At 32.9% G+C, this 18046-nt stretch overlaps 1 protein-coding gene across 1 annotated transcript; it reads left to right on the forward strand.

The window, feature by feature from the left end:
* Positions 1–2055: 2055 nt before the first annotated feature.
* On the forward strand, positions 2056–2445 carry LOC131876672 (stigma-specific STIG1-like protein 3). Its single transcript, XM_059222115.1, has one exon. The coding sequence runs from the start codon at positions 2056–2058 to the stop codon at positions 2443–2445; it is 390 nt and encodes a 129-aa protein (XP_059078098.1).
* Positions 2446–18046: the final 15601 nt, after the last annotated feature.

The raw sequence follows: 18046 nt of genomic DNA on the forward strand, positions 1-18046 counted from the left end.
CTTTTGTCTATTTGACAGCTTTTCTGTTATGGTGAACTTTGTATGTTTATTTTATTTTATCCTATAACTCTATGGTTTGGGGTCCCTATAAAACCCACTTTTTCCCTAATCAAAAACATAAATTTATAAATTTTATTTGATTTCAAGGAAAAATAGAAATCTATAATATAATGTGGTCAAAGAAAAAGGTTGATATGCTATTAATAAAGAAATTGTACATTTCGTTAAACACTATAGAGTTTCAAAACAAACAAAAACATATATCTAGACATAGAAGCTTGAAATTTATAAAAACTTGAGTCATTCAATAGATCGCCAAGGTTCAGAATACTTTAACAACTTTGAAATGGATATCTTTGAACATGATATTATAGCTTGACAAATAAATAGCATTATTGGCTAGATTTTTTTAAGATAAAATGTATGAAATTTCTTATTATAAATCAAGGATAATAAGATTTATTTCATTGTTGAGGTTCTTTTGTTGAACACCTATGTTTATCTTTATACTTTTTCACATTGATAACTCTACATCTTCATAATAGTTGTACATTTGTTTTTTTATTATTACTATCACATTTTTGTAGCTATCAAAATTTGATAGCCATCAAAATAAATTCATGTAGTATATTATCAATATTGTAAATATTTAAGAAAAGTATCCAATATTGTATATGAAGCAATAATTACAAGGGTGAAAACTAGTTGGCTTTTCTTGGGGCATTCACAAAGATGTTATATTGCAGATTTTGGCTTGAAGTTTTCAATTCACCTCTATTTTTATATGAGCAGTGTCGCCCTTTCCCCCACTCCCACAACCACTCCACCATGATCCCCTGACCATCCCATCACTATCCCAAAATTTGGGCCCTTGGTCTCTTGGTCCCCAAACCTCATCCCTGCATCCCTCTATTCCCCTTGTTACTTTTACTTTTATGGCAGTGTGGTTTATATTTACTTATATAACAAGTAAAAAAAAATTAAGTACTACAAACAAGATCAATAATTTTAGTCATGAAGTTGAATGACTTGTAAAGAGTTTATTAGAGACTCAACCTTGTTGAGTGTAACACCCATGATGTATTAAAATAATGGAATTGAAATTGTACTCCAAATGACTTCAAATAAAATATATGTACTTCTATCCTTACCCTTAATTAGAAGAGATTGATTATTGATATAATTTAAATTCATACAGCTAATATAAACAAACTAGAAAAAAAATTAAAATTAAAATAATTGTCAACTCTCCTATAACACTTGTTCCTAATTACAATGCCCCCGTTCTCTCGACATGACAGCACATCAATAGTATATTTTTAAGTGCACAAACGTTGCGTAATTGATAGTTTGTGTGTCGTGGGTTGAGTTTGTAAGCCTGCATCGCGCTGCCTTATGACACCATTTTTGCTTGACTTTTTCTTATAAAATTAAATAATTACTATCAATAGCAAATTGTCATGTTAAACAGTTTTATAATTACTATCATTTTGGCAACTTACGAACCAGGGGAATGTTTAATTGTCATGTTAAACAGTTTTAAAATTTCATTGCCTAATAATAGCTTAATACTCCACCTATTCTCTCCTAAAACCTCGGATCTCGTATCCATCTTGAACGTGCTCTTCTTTTACAAAAAATGGTTATTGCCTTTTAAGAGCAATTGCAGTCTTAAAAATAGGTCCACGAGATCTTTGATTTATGAGCTTCATCTTCCACTTGACAGCCCAAATACAATTATCAATTCACTACACCAGCCATTCTTCCAATGGGGTGAATCCACTACAAAAAGAAATTTATAAAGTATTGCAGAAACAAAAGTCTAAGATTCTTCCGAAGCAGTAGGGAACTTCAGTATCATCTGCATTTAGAGATAAATGTTTAAGTAATGGAGAAAATAAAGTCACAGATTCTTCCATCACACTATATAAATGCTTACTCTTGGTGTTGTCCTTAACTATTGAAGCGACCTCTGCTATTGAGTTCTCCTCTCATTCTTTAGCAGAGAAGCCCGATCGATTTCTTATGATGGGGTTCATTGAAAGGTTGGGATTAATGGCTTTGCTTATAATTGCAGTCTTTGCAATGATAATAAGCAATGTAGAAGGAGAAATGGCAACGCCGTATTCAAGGAGGGTATTAAGGAGCAGGTTTCTTACACAACAAATATCAGCAAAGAGTGTGTCATGCAGTGAGTACAAGGATACATGCAAGAAGAATAATATTGCAGGTAAAAATAAATCCATGTGCTGTGAAAATCGCTGTTATAATTTGCTAATAGATCGCAACCACTGTGGGTCATGTGGTGCCGCTTGTAAGTTTGGATATACTTGTTGTAACGGTAAATGTGTTGATTTGGCCAAAGATAAAAAGCATTGTGGCAGCTGTGGTGTTAGCTGCCCTAAAAAGAAAAAATGCAATTATGCAATGTGTTCTTATGCTTAGCTACTTAAGCTACTTTGCTACTTTGTAATAATCTGTCACTCACTTACTGACAGTTGAATTGGTAAATAGGATGAGGCTTTCCTGATCTAATTAACATCTCCTCTCCTTTGTTGTTAATTAGATTTGTTTGTAATGTTTATGCGTCGTAAGTGTAAGCAATAATTTTTTTTTTGCATTTAAGAAGCAGGTGGGCAATGGATTGAAATAGTTTAGTGTGAGCTGTTTCAATAATGAAACAATTATGTGGGTGGTAAAGGCTGTTCATCATAAAATCAAAATTGACATTCTAGTATGAGATATCTTTCATAAAACATTTATTTTTTTATTTTTTTGAGTCATTTATCATCCTGATGATGAATCATAGAGTGTGATTCAAAACATTGATGTAAAAAATAGAATCATAATCAAATCCAGAAATTGCAAGAAGAAAAAGAAATACTGTTTATTTATTGTCATACTCAGAAAATTTAATCAAAAGTTTGTTTGAATTGTTTATAATATTTAATTTCCTTTATAAAGCCATCCCACAAAATGAAATATTTTTAATATTCATCTTTGAATATAAGTGTATATACAAATTGTTTTTAATTTATATTCTCCTATATCTAATCAATTCTATTAAATAATCTATTAAGATTTTTCTGTTTTTGAATTTGTAGGATAAAAAATGTAAAGATTATAAGAATGAAGAATTTAAAATTTTGAATGCATAGAATTTAACAAATATGCATCATTAATGAACACACCAAAAACAGATGTTATAATCTTATTTTTTATTTTTCTTATATATCATTTGTTGCACTTTGAACATCTCTACATACTTGATTATAAAACAATTTAAGTTAACATTTTTATCTATTAAAATAATTAATAGTAATTAAAAAATTATGTACTTAAAAAGAAAAGAATGTGAGAGGACCTAAATTTTCATTTCCCAATTATATCTTCATACTCTCACTATTCCAAAAACTATCAGGTGCATGTTTGAAGTGTTCTTTTAGAAAGTGGTAATTTACTTTTTAGACGGACTCTAGTTTAAAATCTTTATTCCCATTCCAATTGATAGCCAATAATATCAATAAACAATTATGATTTCATCACACAAGTCATTCCTCCAATGGAGTGGTTCCACCGGAAAAGGAAACTTATAAATTATTACAAAAACAAAAGTCACAGGTCCTTCTGAAGCAATACAGAGCCTCGATGTAGTTTGCATTGAGAGATAATCGTTTAAGTAGTGAAGAAAGAAAAGTCTTTGATTCATCCATCTTAGAATTTTGGGACAAGTTTCTTAATGATGTTGCTCTTTTCACTTTATAATTGTGGATTTACTTCATTATGTAAGAAAGGAATTCAAAATAATAAATGAAAATAGTAACAAAGTATATTTATTATTTTAGATAATTGTAAATTGAATAAGATTGAGTTAAATAGAATTCAAACAAAAATAATGTCATGAAATGTGAATCTTATTGTTGATGTATAGATGAGTTCAACAAAATCATATTGTTTATCTAAATTTATATTGAAATATCTATTTATCAAATATGGTAGACTTCTTTTTGAGAAGCTTGCAACATAATTTATATTTTTTTAAATGTGAGATGAATCATGAGGTAGGTTCATTAAATGAATCTATGGTTGAGATTGGTGAGGGGTTTTCCTATATTATAGAAGGCATGATGAGTGGTTAAATAATATAAATGGTGAAAATGAAATGTGATTAAAATGATTATGATAATTAATTATTTTGTTACAACCATAAAAAAGGTAATAAATATTTAACTACTAAAATGAAGGGTTGAGATTAAAGGTAAACAAATGGATTGGTGTTATATAATATTATTAAAAAGGGTAGAAATGGGTTTGTTTGTGTATTAAATGAAAAATGTGAAATTGGGAAAACATATTTATTTTTAATTTAAACATGGGATGCAAATTAAACTAATTAAATAAATAGCAGAGCGATAAGAATTTAATTAGGTAAATATTGTATTTAATTATTGAGGATGATTTTAGTATGGTTTAGTCAATTAACATTGTGATATTTAAGAAACATAATGAATGATCTTAAAATGTCTCATTAGGAATGATGACAAATTTTAGATGTCTATGTTTTAGGCCACTTCAAAATGTTATTGCAACTTCCAAGAAGTAATGAAATTTTAAAGGAAGTAAATATGCAAACTGTAGTAGGATGATAGTGGCGATAAGTTTTGATTAGATTAGCATAGGAAAGGGCACAAACGTATTACATAACCACCATAAAGGAAAATAGAACAAATCTTACCAAGAATGAGATTAACCTAAAACAAAAAGAAGAGTGTTTACATCAAAATAGACAAGAAACAAAATGTAATGCCCTTGTAATTTTCTTTTCAGTATTTGTACTTCCTAATGTGGATATGGTTATGTGCCTATGCTTGTGCCGTTTGGATTTGGGTGTAAATCATTTTGTGGAGCTTTAATTTTATTTTGGATTTTTCATTTGTTGCAGTGTGTTACCTTGAGTGCTTATCTTATGCTCTGTTTGATATATGTTTCATGATTGTTCAGGACTCGTAATATGTTGGTCTATTTTTTCGATGATTATGATTGGAATGTAAAAATCTTGACTTGATTGGTTGAATTAAAAGTAGGAAATTATGGTTATGTTATTTTATTTGATTAAAAATATTAAATGTTGCTTAATGCAATTGATGATATTTATGTTAGATTTAGTGGGATGACATGATGAAGATGATGCTATGATGTTGACTATTTGGGGAGTAATTATAAGTTTATTGTTGCAATTATATAATATTGATGTGGTTAGTTAGTGTAGTTAATTAGATAAGATTGTTATTATTTTATTTTAATTGTTGATGATAATAGTGTTAGTAGTAATTAGGTATGTTCTATTTGATGATGTTATATTCATTTGATGAGATATCATTTTACTAATGATACTACTATGTGACGCCAATAGAGGAATGATTAGTTAAATTTTAGTTATGATATATTATATATGTATGCATAGGTATATGTATGTTTTGGTTGATGCGGGTACAAATCATCGAGTCCACCTAGTTCCATAGGTCTAAGTGTGCCCACATCTCTAATGGTGGTTATAACAGATAGCACAACTAGCCATTAATGTCACCCAACCAAAGCCATCATTCCTAATTTGGACAATTTTCCTTTATTCATATGATTATACCTCTTTTTACCATTTTTATAATGTCTAATTACCCCAATGCATATTTGTGAATTACCAGTAATGAAATTTGTTTGCGCATAGGTAGTCATATGTGAATTATCATCAATTAATGTGAATATATTTATGATATTTTAATATTACTATGTTAATTTAATATTTAATTGTGAAATATGTCTTACAAGTATTCTTTTTAATTGGAATTTTCCCAATTGGACATATGGGTGACTTTTGGGGTTAAATTTGGTCTTCTAGAGTATTTAAATTAAAATTTTAATTTATTTTATGTTGCTATGAATTTTAATTGTTTAATGGTTATTTGACATTTTTGAAATATTTTAACAAGGCTTATTGATGCCTCTTTTTTATGAAATTTATTGGGGTGAGTTTATGAATGTGCAAGAATTAGTCTTACTTGGTTGTTTATTTATTTTATAATTATCCTTTTTGGGGTCGATTTCTATAAAATGGCTCAACGTCCTCTTCAATTTTTCAGGATGCTGCCTTTATGGAGATCATGGAGACCTTGTTGGGGGATACCTTCCTTCATGTAGAGCATACATATGAGACCAATGTTGACATTATGTCAATGGTTGTTGTATGGGGTTTGAAATTGGACCGAGATGAAGAGGAGATAAAATTGGTCATGAGAAATTGTGTTCATGAAGACTAGACTCACAGGTTGTGCTCAATCTTGGAGTAGGCTATTTCAGGCGAAGGCTTTGACATCCGTGAGGGGGTAGAGAGTGATGAGAAGGTACACAAGTTGTTTCCCTTCATGCATTGGGGGATTGGAAAAAATCAAGATGAAAGGTAAGCTCAACTAGAAATTGGATGGGATTCACTCTATTTCTTTCTATAGGAAAAGATGATGACATCGAAGGATGGTACAATAGTGGCAAAGAAGAGCTCGGGAGGCTTAGGGAAGTGGAAGAATATAGGGAAGGTGGTTGTAGGGATGGGTGGTGATTTTGGGTGATGTGTCTAATGGTTCTTTTTTCTAGGTGTTTGTAATTGCTGGGCAATTCTCATAGCCATGTTTGTATCTTAAAATATTAAATTTTAGCATTTACAGATTGTGTATTGATCTAGCCTTTTTGTGTTTAAGGCTGATTTTGGAGTAGGGATTTCTATGTTTTTTGTAATGTTGGATGCCATGGGTGTGATACTTTCGAAATGATGGCATAGGCTTGGATGGGGTGTTATAGTGCTAGGGTATTTTGTAGTACTGATATGCATGTCATACATATTCAAGCAATTTGGATACAAATTTTATACTCTTTCATTTAATACTAATAAAATAAAACTATTACTAACCAAAAAAAAAGCTAGATACAAAAAATTTTCTACTATAATTTAGAACTTTAAAATTAATATAACTAAATCACTATAGTCAACTATAATTTCTCTAAATTATCAAATAACAATAAAGGATCAATATTTCTCACTTTTGGAATAGAATATAATGGTAAAATAAAATTCATATAAATAATATATAATTACTATAAAATAAGAAAAAAACACATTTAAAAAGAGGTTACACATTTAAATTAAAAATATAGATTACAAAAACCAACTATCACATTTCCATAGGTGGATATTTAATAATCATTAAAAAAAAATGTTGCGTAGATTATCAATATTGTAAATACTTGTAAAAAACCATCAATATTGTATATCAAGGTAAAATTGTACAAGGCCGATGATAAGAAATTAGATAAGTATTTTCCTTCTTTTCCAATTCTATAAATTGATTACAAGAATATTTAAATTCAATACATTTCATATATTGTTAATTTTACTAACTTAACAATTCATGAGAGATGGGCGGGAACGTGTAAGATGTTGGGAATGGACGAGCTAGGGTTTCTATGGGTGAAGACTCAAGTGAAGAGGATGAGGACAATGATGAAGATGGGCTGGGGGAAGGTCTTTTCCTTTTAGCTTGAGAGTTTTGTTTAGCCCTGCACGTCGGTTTTGCTTAAATTGGTTGCAATTTTCTAAAGAGTTGGGTTGTCTATGGTGGGGAAGGAGGTGATCTATTCCTCCATTTTTCCCCCGATCTCCTTGGTAAGGGTTTGGGACTACAAGCTCATTTTGGGTGCTGGAGGTGGGGCTATGTCTGGTTACAAAAAGGTACGACTGTGTTGATGGGTGATTTTGGCTTTTTGAGTGAGCTAAATGTTGTGCAGCTTTGGAGATGGAAGCCCGAGTCTTTTCAGGTTGGGGTTTTCTATTTCTGTGGTTGGTCGGCTATGAGTTTCACTATTGGCCATTTGCAGGAATTGATTATGTGTTGCATTAATATTTTGTCATTGATTTCAACACTAGCTATTTTGGATGCTTTACCGACACTCTTCTAGTCCCAGTAGGTTGTGTTGTTTCTGGTTGATTGGATCTGGCATGATCCGGTATGCTCTAATATGTTTGGGTTATGGAATTGGCTTATTCATGCTACTCATGTTCATATTCAGTCAGTTGTTTTAAGTCGGGTGATTGGATGTTATCTTGCTTGTTTGGAAGCTTGGTTTGTGGTTTTGGCGAGGGTTTCACCGGCAGAGCTTTTCAATGAAGATATTTGATGAATTGTATAAGTGGTGTTAGTGCGGCTTCTGGTCAAGTTTTCAGGATGCATGGTGATCATGTTCAAGCCTTGGTGGATTGGGATCATTTCTTTGGCGTGTATGGACCTAAATTGGATCCTGGTGTTATCTAGGTTATGGACCAGCTTAATGTAACATGTGGATTGAACCTCTCAATGTGTTTCCGGGATGTCTTATGGGTTGGATATTATTTGTTTGGTCTAAGGATAACACGTTTTTTAGTTATGTAATTGTTTTATTGTCTGTTTGCCAACCTGATTATTTATAATCGAGGGTTTGTATATATATGATGTAAGATCTCATTGTAGATCATCATGGTCATAAGAAAGGGATATGGATATGTAATGTGTGAATTATGTAATATCATTCAGGCAGAGGATTTGGTCGATTATTGGAGATCTAGTTGGGTTCATGTAAGAGGACTTAGTCCTCCGGTATTGAGCTTAACCAGAACCGTATTCAGGCATAGGAGATACTATCTTTGCAGTTCAGTCACTCTTCTGGATTTTTGTTTGGATTCCTATGTAGTTAGTGAGACTCCTTTTGTGATGAGCAGTGCGCTCTAGGCTATTGGCCTTCCTCTGAGTGCAGGCCCCTCAATTGTAATTCACATAATTACTACAAAAGTATGATCTGACTGTGTGTAGGCTTCCCACCGTGGTTTTTCCCTTTACCGGGTTATCCACGTATAAATCTTGGTGTCATGTCGATGGTATTTATTCTCTATATATTGTTTATGCTTAATTGGTTTAAACATTCCAGTATTAAAGTTTGGGATTCTGGTATTAAAGTTTTAATTGCTAAAGGTTCTGGTAATTTGTGACAACTGATTCACCCCCCCCTCTCAATTGTCTTCTAGTTATTTGAATTGTCTAACAATTGGTATCAGAGCTCTGGTCCTCTTTGCAGAAAGCTTAACCACTTGCGAAAGATCCTATGGCAACTAACAATTCAAGTTCATCTAGTTCATCTGGAGCTATCTTTCGGAGAGATATTCCTAGGCTTGATGGAATAAATTACATGGTATGGAAGATTCAGATGGAGATTAATCTGAGATGTCTCAGTAAGGAAATTTGGGAGATCACACGGAATGGTGTTACACCTCATAATCTGGCATCTGGAAATCCTCCTCCAGCAAACTTGGTTAAGGATCTTGAGAATGATTGTAGAGAAAGAAAGACCCTCTTGTGTGCACTTTCTGATCAACAAATAATGGTATTAACTGACAAATCATCTGGAAAGGCTATATGGGACAAGTTGGAGACTCTCAATGAAGGTGACCCTACTATGAAGATTGCTAAACTTGCTGTTTACCAAGTTAGATATGAAAACCTAAAGATGGAAGAATATGAAAGGATTACTATATTCATGGAAAGGGTAAATGAGATTGTTATGGGAATTCAATGTTGTGGTGGACCTCTGAGTGAAGATGAAATAGTTTCTAAAGTTCTGAGAGCCCTACCACTGACTTACAAGATGAAGGCTACTACAATTAATGAATTGAATACAATAGCTAATAATTCTATCAACAAAGATACCTTGGTTGGGAAATTATCTACTTTTGAGCTTGAAGAATTTGGACCTTCAGGAGTTGTGAAGTTTGAACCTATTTTTCATGCATCTGCATCATCAACCGGTAAGCAAGATTGGAAATCTTTATATCCAAAGAAATTGGATGATTTGAAGAGAGAAGATGATGAGTTTGAGCAACTTGAAGCACTATTTGATAGAAGAGTACCTAAAGGACTGATAGGAAGTAAGTATGAAGGAAAAACACCTTTTAAATGTTTTGCATGCAATAAGATTGGTCATTTTGCATCTAGATGTCCTGAAAGGAACTCAAGATTTGAAGAAAGATTTAGAATACCTTTTAAGCCTAATCCTGGATATCAGAAAAAGTATAAATACAAGAAAAATAGAGATAAATCATGCTACATAGTGGATGAGGAAGGTGTTACTGATTCTGATCATGAACCGATAGAAGACTCTGCTAGTGGTTCCGGCAATGGGAAGGAATGGGTGTTCTTGGCTATCAAGGAAGATGTTTCGGCACTAGAAGAGAATGTGAAAAGAAGGCACTTTCTGCTAAAATTGAAGACAAGGATGAATGGGAAATTGACAGTGGATTTTCACATCATATGACTGGAGATAAAAGGAAATTTCTATCTTTGCAAGAATTTGATGGTGGTTTGGTTATATTTGGAGATAACAAAGCATGTATGATCAAAGGAAAAGGAACTATATCATTGGATGGTAAGCATAATATTGATAATGTTTATTTTGTTGAAGGTTTGAAGCATAATCTTTTGAGTATAGGATAATTAGTGGATAAGGTATTTCAATTACAGTTCAAGGATGGAAAATCCAAAATCATTAATAGATCTGGTTTGAAAATTACAACCAATACATAGACAAAAGGTAATATATTTCATTTGAATTCTGGTGATAAGACATGTTTGATTGCACAAGTTGATGAGAGTTGCCTATGGCATAAGAGGATATGTCATGTGAATTTTGATTGCATTGTAAAGATTAGTTCAACTAAAGTAGTTAGAGATATACCTGAGATTATGAAGCCGTATAATCCAGTATGTAAAGAATGTCAAATGGGAAAATAGGTCAAAACCTCTTCTAAGAGAATACAAGATAAATATAATGATGTTCTTGATCTTATTCATATTGATTTGTGTGGCCCTAGTAGAGTTAAAAAATTTCAAGGTGATAGATATTTCATCCTAATCATTGATGATTATTCTAAAATGATGTGGGTTACTTTTCTAAGGGAGAAATCTGAAGCTTTTGAAAAGTTTAAAGTCTTTAAGGCCAAAGTGGAAACTGAAACAAGATTGAAGATTAAATATTTGAGGTCTAATCATGGTGGAGAATTCACATCCAGTGAGTTTAATAAATTTTGTGAGAAGCATGGTATACAGAGACAATTTTCTGCTCCCCAGACACCTCAGCAGAATGGAGTTGTGGAAAGGAAGAACATAACTATCTTGGATGTTGCTAGAACAATGATGATGGAATCTAGTCTACCTCATATCTACTGGAGAGAAGCAGTGAGTACAATGATTTATACATTCAACAGAGTATATATCAAAGGAGAAACTGGTAAGACACCTTATGAATTATGGTTTGTTAATACACCTATAGTTAAGTATTTCATAATCTTTTGTAGTAAATGTTATATCAAGAGAGATGATATCATTGGAAAATTTGATCCTAGATGTGATGAAGGCATATTTATTGGTTATTCTAATGAAAGCAAAGAATATAGATGTTATAGCAAGAGATTATAGAGAATTGTGGAGACTGCTAATGTCAAGGTGGGTGAGCTGAATAGAGATCAAATTAGAGTTTATGAGAAAGATTCAGTGGTGGAAATGATTATATCTGAACCAGTAGCACCTTTACCAGAACATAGTATTGAACCATTTACTTCAGTAGTATCAAAAAATTCAACAGTAACTAAAGAACCAGGAAGAGGAACAGAGAGTCAGAAGACTCCTAGGTATGTGAGATTGAATCATTCAGAAGATCAAATCATTGGGGATAAGAAGAATAAAGTGATGACAAGAAGAAGATTGGAAACTAATGAGGTATGTTTAATTTCTCAAGTTGAACCGGTATCAGTAATTGAATCATGTAAAGATGAATGGTTGTTGAAAGGTATGGAAGAATAATTCGATCAGATTGAGAAGAATAACATATGGACTTTAGTTCCTTGGCCTAAAAATAAGAATGTTATTGGAACTAAATAGGTTTTTAGGAATAAATTGAATGAGGATGGTCAAGTTGTAAGGAATAAGGCTAGATTGGTTTGTAAGGTATATTCTCAGAAGGAAGGAATTGATTATGGTGAGACTTTTGCACCTATAGCTAGGATTGAAGTTGTAAGATTATTTCTTGCCTATGCTAACCATAAAAACTACAAGGTTTATCAAATGGATGTTAAGTGTGAAGTTTTGAATGGGGATCTTGATGAGGAATTTTATATTAAGCAACCTGATGGTTTTTCACTTTCAAATGATACAAACATGGTTTGTAGGTTAAGGAAAGATTTATATGGATTGAAACAGGCACCTAGAGCTTGGTATGCAAGATTGGATAAATATCTTTTGAAGCTTGGATCTCCTAAGGATAATGTTGACAATAATCTATATTATAAGGTCACTGAAGATGATATACTAATTTTTGAAGTATTTGTTGATGACATTATTTTTGGAGGTGGAGATAAGTTGTGCATAGAATTTTCTAAGAATATGGAGAAAGAATTTGAAATGTCTATGATTGGGGAAACGAATTTTTTCTTACGTTTGAAAATTACTCAGACTGACAAAGGTATTTTCATCTGTCAAACTAAGTATGCTAGGGAATTGTTGAAGAAATTTGATATGGGAGATTCTAAACCGGTAAGTACTCCTATGGTTACAAGTGAGAAATTGACAAGGAAAGATGTTTCTACACCACTAAATCCTACAAGATACAAATCTATGATTGGTGGTTTTCTTCATTTGACTCGGACTAGGCCTGACATAATGAATGTTATTTGTATTGCATCATCTAGATATCTGAGTGATCCTAGAGAAAATCATGAGAGTGCAGTGAAAAGAATTTTTAGATACTTGCAAGGTACATTTGAATATGGTACCCTAAGGATGATGAGTTTACTTTATGTGCATATACAAATGTCGATTGAGCTAGAGATGTTGATGAGCAGAAAATTACTTCCAGTGGAACTTTCTTTCTTGGAAAGAAGTTGGTTTCATGGATCAACAAGAAACAAGCATGTACTTCTTTATCTACTGTTGAAGTTGAGTATGTTGCTGCTACTACTAATTGTACATAGGTTCTATGGATGAAGAAAATGTTGAAGGATATCAAAGTGCATTGCACTAGATTGGTAGTTATTCACTGTGATAACTCTATTGCTATTTACATATCAAAGAATCTGGTATTTCACTCCAAAACAAAGAACATATCTATCAAGTAGAACTTTTTGAATGAGAAGGTGGAAGAAAATGAAATTAGACTAGTTTATGTGAACACCAAAGAGCAGATTGCAGATATTTTCAATAAAAATTTGCCTAAAGAATCATTTGAGTACTTGAGAGATAGGTTAGGGGTTTCTTCCCTTCTAGTAGAGAACTGATTGGTGCTTTTGGCATAAGTCCAGCATGCATTATCAAAGATATTATTCATTCTGGCACTCATGTGGGGATGCTACTACTCTGGGGAGTAGTTACCCTTGTGGTTTAGTGGTTTATGTTTTTGCTTTGATATTTTTGTCATATTTCTGGCATTGATGTCAAAGTGGGAGAGATATTGATGTGAAAAACTTAAGGAGTTGTATATATTATGGGGGAGAGATATATGTGAAAAACAGAGCTTTATAGAGATATCATTCATAGGGGGAGTTTGGTCTTTGTTTCAAAACTTCATTGCTATATCCTTATGTGGGAGATTGTTGGTTGTCTTCCATTTGAGGAGACTTGTTTGGCATTTCTTGGTACTTAGATGTTTTTCACATCTAGTGTTTCCATCAATGCCAAAGGGGGATATTGTTGGCCATTTGGAGGAATTGATAATGTGTTGAATTGATGTTTTGTCATTGATGTCAACACTAGTTGTTTTGGATGCTTTACCGACACTCTTCTCATCCTGGTAGGTTGTGTGGTTTCTGGTTGGATTGGATCCGGCATGATTTGGTATGCTCCGATATGTTTGGGTTATGGAATTGGCTTATTCATACTACTCATGTTCATATTCAGTTAGTTGGTTTTGTTCTGGTCATCATATGCTATTCTACTTGTTTGGAAGCTTGGTTTGTGGTTCTGATGAGGGTTTCATCAACAAAGCTTTGAAGAATATCTTTGATGAATTGCATAAGTGGTGTTGGTGCGGCTTCTGGTGGATGTTTTCAAGATGTTGATGGTGATCATGTTTGAGACTTGGTGGATTGGGATCATTTCTTTAGTGTGTATGGACCTATATTGGGTCTCGGTGTTATTTAGGTTATGGATCGACTTAATGTAACGTGTGGATTGGATCTCTCAATGTGTTTTTGGGATGTCTTATGGGCTGGATATTATTTGTTTGGTCTAAGGCCAACATGTTTTGTAATTATGTAATTGGTTTATTGTCTCGTGACCGACCTAAATGTTTATGGTCGAGGGTTTGTCTATATATATGAGATATAAGATCTCATTGTAGATCATCATGATCATAGTAAAGAGATATGGATATGTAATGTGCAAATGATGTAATATCATTCAGGCAGAGGATTTGTTCGATCATTGGAAATTGAGTTCAGTTTATGTAAGAGGATTTAGTCCTTCGTTATTGAGCTTAACCGAAACTGTATTCAGGCATAGGAGATGTTATCTTTGCAGTTCATTCATTCTTCGAGATTGTAGTCTGGATTTCTATGTAGTTAGTGAGACTCCATTTGTGATGAGCGGTGTGCTCTAGGCTGTTGGGCTTCCTACAAGTGAAGACCCCTCAATTGTAATTCACATAATTACTACAAAAGTATTATCTGACTATGGGTAGGCTTCCCACCGTGTTTTTTCCCTTTACCGGGTTTTCCATGTATAAATCTTGGTGTCATGTGGATGGTATTTATTCTCTAATTATTGTTTATGCTTAATTCATTTATCTGTTATTTTGGTATTAATATTTTGGGTTCTGGTATTAAATTTTTAATTGTTAAAGGTTCTGGTAATCTATGACAACTAATTCACCCCCCCTCTCAGTTGTCTTCTAGTTATTTGAACTATCTAACATCACTTTCTTCAGGTTTTGTGGGGCTTCCACTCTTGTGGGTGGTTTGGCTGTTTTGGGTGGCATGTTGCTTCTGTTCGTTGGTTTTTTTGTGTGGACCCTCTATTCTCTCCTAGTTTATTCCTTGGTGAGGTTTTTTTTTCTCTTCCTATCAGTTCTCATAGATCTCTATATGAGGTGTTTTTATCTCCTATGGAGGTGGAGTGGTAGCATGGGTTCTGGACTGTGTTTGAGTTGTCTGGGTAATCGAGATGCTCTCTTTCTTGTCCTATTGAGGTGGCCCTTTCTCCTATTAAGGTGGAGAGTAGTTGTGGGAGATTTTCTTAGTTTCTTTTGTTCGCGTTTTTGGTTGAAGGAGCCGGTCAAAACACTCATGGTTTCCTTTGTAGACAATTCTAGGTTTACAGGTTTTACAATGTTTCCCAAAAGGGTTTGCTAGTTGTGGGAGGCTGTAAAAACCCTCTTGGCCAGATTGCTCTTTCAGGACAAGATCTTAGTTTTTGGGCCTCAGGAAGTTGTGGGAGCTTTATAAAACCCACTTTCTTATTGACGTGTGTTCCTTATTGTCCCATTGAGGTGGTCCTTTCGCCTATTGAGGTGGAGAGTAGGTGTGGAGGACAATGTTCGTTGTTGCAGTTCATGTTGCTGGTTGAGGGAGATGGTCTCAAACCTCATAGTGGTCTTTGTAGATGGTTCATTCATAACCATCCATAAAATTCTTCTATTTATAAATATACATACCATCAATATTGTTATAGAAACTTGAATACTCCTCTCACGAACCGTATAATAGGGATAGCATCCTTATACCTCTCATAATTTATCAATTTTTTTCACTACATTAAAACATCGAATAACCTAATGTTTAAATCTCATCACTCTATCTAGTTCTATAGCTTTTAAGTGACGAGTCATGTTAAAAAGATATTACATAAACCAACATTCAACTCAAAGTTTAGTTAATAAATATATAGGCATAATGGTTCAGTCCTTTTAAATAAGAGAAAGCTAACTAAAATTAAGATTTAATTATTGAGAAAATACAAATAATAATTATAAGTTACAGCCTATTGATATATCTATTTAGTCTATATTTAATTATAGAGCAAGGATGAAAAATAATTTTCTAGATTTGAAATTTTAACGACTCGTGAAGAGTTTATTAAAAATTGAGTCTTGTTGGATATAAGTGTTAGGAATCGGGAAGGACAACTGAGAGGGGGGGGGGGGGTGGGTGAATCAGTTGTCAATAAATTACAACCCAAAATAAATTATTCCAACTTAAAACCCACTATCGATAAAATGGATTAACAGTTTTATTAATACCGGTATAACTTAATGTATGAAACAAAAAGAGAAACAACATCCACAACACATGACACACATATTTTGACGTGGAAACCCTGTAAGGGGAAAAAACACAGTGGGAAACATTACCCACAATCAAATGATACTACTATAGATAGTAAGTGAATACAATAATAGGGTCTGCACATGCAGGAAGGCCAACCACCTAGAGGTCACTGCTCAATCACAAAATAAGAGTTACACTGACTACACAGTTGGATGGTTAAATCCAATAACAATGTACTACTTCAATAAAGCATTTGCAATGCTGGATTCAGTAGCGATTTAAGCTCTGACCATGAGTGCAAAACACCTTCATAACCTTTCCTTCAACTTTCAAATAATATCTATGTGATTCGCTCAAGGATCTTCATATTTTCGGTCTTCACAATGATCTTCAATATTCGCACACACTCACAATATGATCTTCAATAAGATCTTACAATTATTTATACAAAACCTAAGACCTCATCATTAGGTCGGCTCCCTAAAGATATTACATTTAAATCAATTTACAAAATAAGCCTTGATGCAATACAATATGTTGGCCTCAATACATTTACACATTATCCAATCAATAAACCATTTCCAAAACGTGTCATGCAGATCTGGAACATGATATGTTGTATTAGTCCATAACCTAAACATATCTGCCGGTAAAGGCAAATATGTCAACCCGATCAGACCAATAAGCAAAACACCAAATGTAAACATCCAATCCATATCTTTGACATAACCAAATGATCTCTAGATGATAACAAGTCATTATCAACTTCCTGACCTACCGGTGACTGTGCATAAGCCAATATCCATGCTGGGAGCACAATTTGTTGGTTCAACAACAAACCAATATAACCAGAATGTCAAAACAACAATGTAAACCTCCATGAAGATAAGTGTTGACATCAATGACAAAACCAATGCAACACATGATGAAGTCATCCATAATACCAACAATAAGACCCATGATATATTAAAGAGATAGGATTTGATTTGTACCTTAAATGACTTTAGATAAAATGCATATCTTTCTATCCTTAACCTTAATTGAAAAAGATTGATTATTCAGATAATTTAAATTCATATTACTAATATGAAAAAATTAAAATGATAATAATAAAGAATAAGTAAATAAATCATCCTCTTAAATGTGTCATAAAAATAACCTTATTGAAAAACTTCCCTGTATATGTCAAGTCTTCCATAACACTAGTTTCTTAATTACAATGCCCCTGTTCTCCCAACATGACAGCACATCAACAGTATATTTTAAAGTGAACAAAGGTTGCGTAACTGTTAGTTTTCTACTTTCATTCTTTATGTGTCGTGGGTTGATATTTTTTAGCCTGCATAATGCTGCCTTATGACACCATTTCAGCTTGACTTTTTCTTCTCAAATTATATAATTACTATTAATAGCAATTTCCGCTATTTATGAACACAGAGAATGTCAAATTGTCACTAAATAGTTTTTAAATTTCATCGCCCAATTATAGCTTCATACTCCATCTATTCTTTCGTAAACCTAGGATATCATACGTGCTCTTCTCTTGAAAAATGGTTATTGCCTTTTAAGAACAATTGCAGTCATAAAAATAGGCCCACGAGATCTTTGATTTATGAGCTTCATTATCCACTTGACAGCCAACAAACAATTATCATTGGTAAA

This window comes from Cryptomeria japonica, chromosome 6 (assembly GCF_030272615.1).
Source record: "Cryptomeria japonica chromosome 6, Sugi_1.0, whole genome shotgun sequence".
Taxonomy (NCBI): Eukaryota; Viridiplantae; Streptophyta; class Pinopsida; order Cupressales; family Cupressaceae; genus Cryptomeria; species Cryptomeria japonica.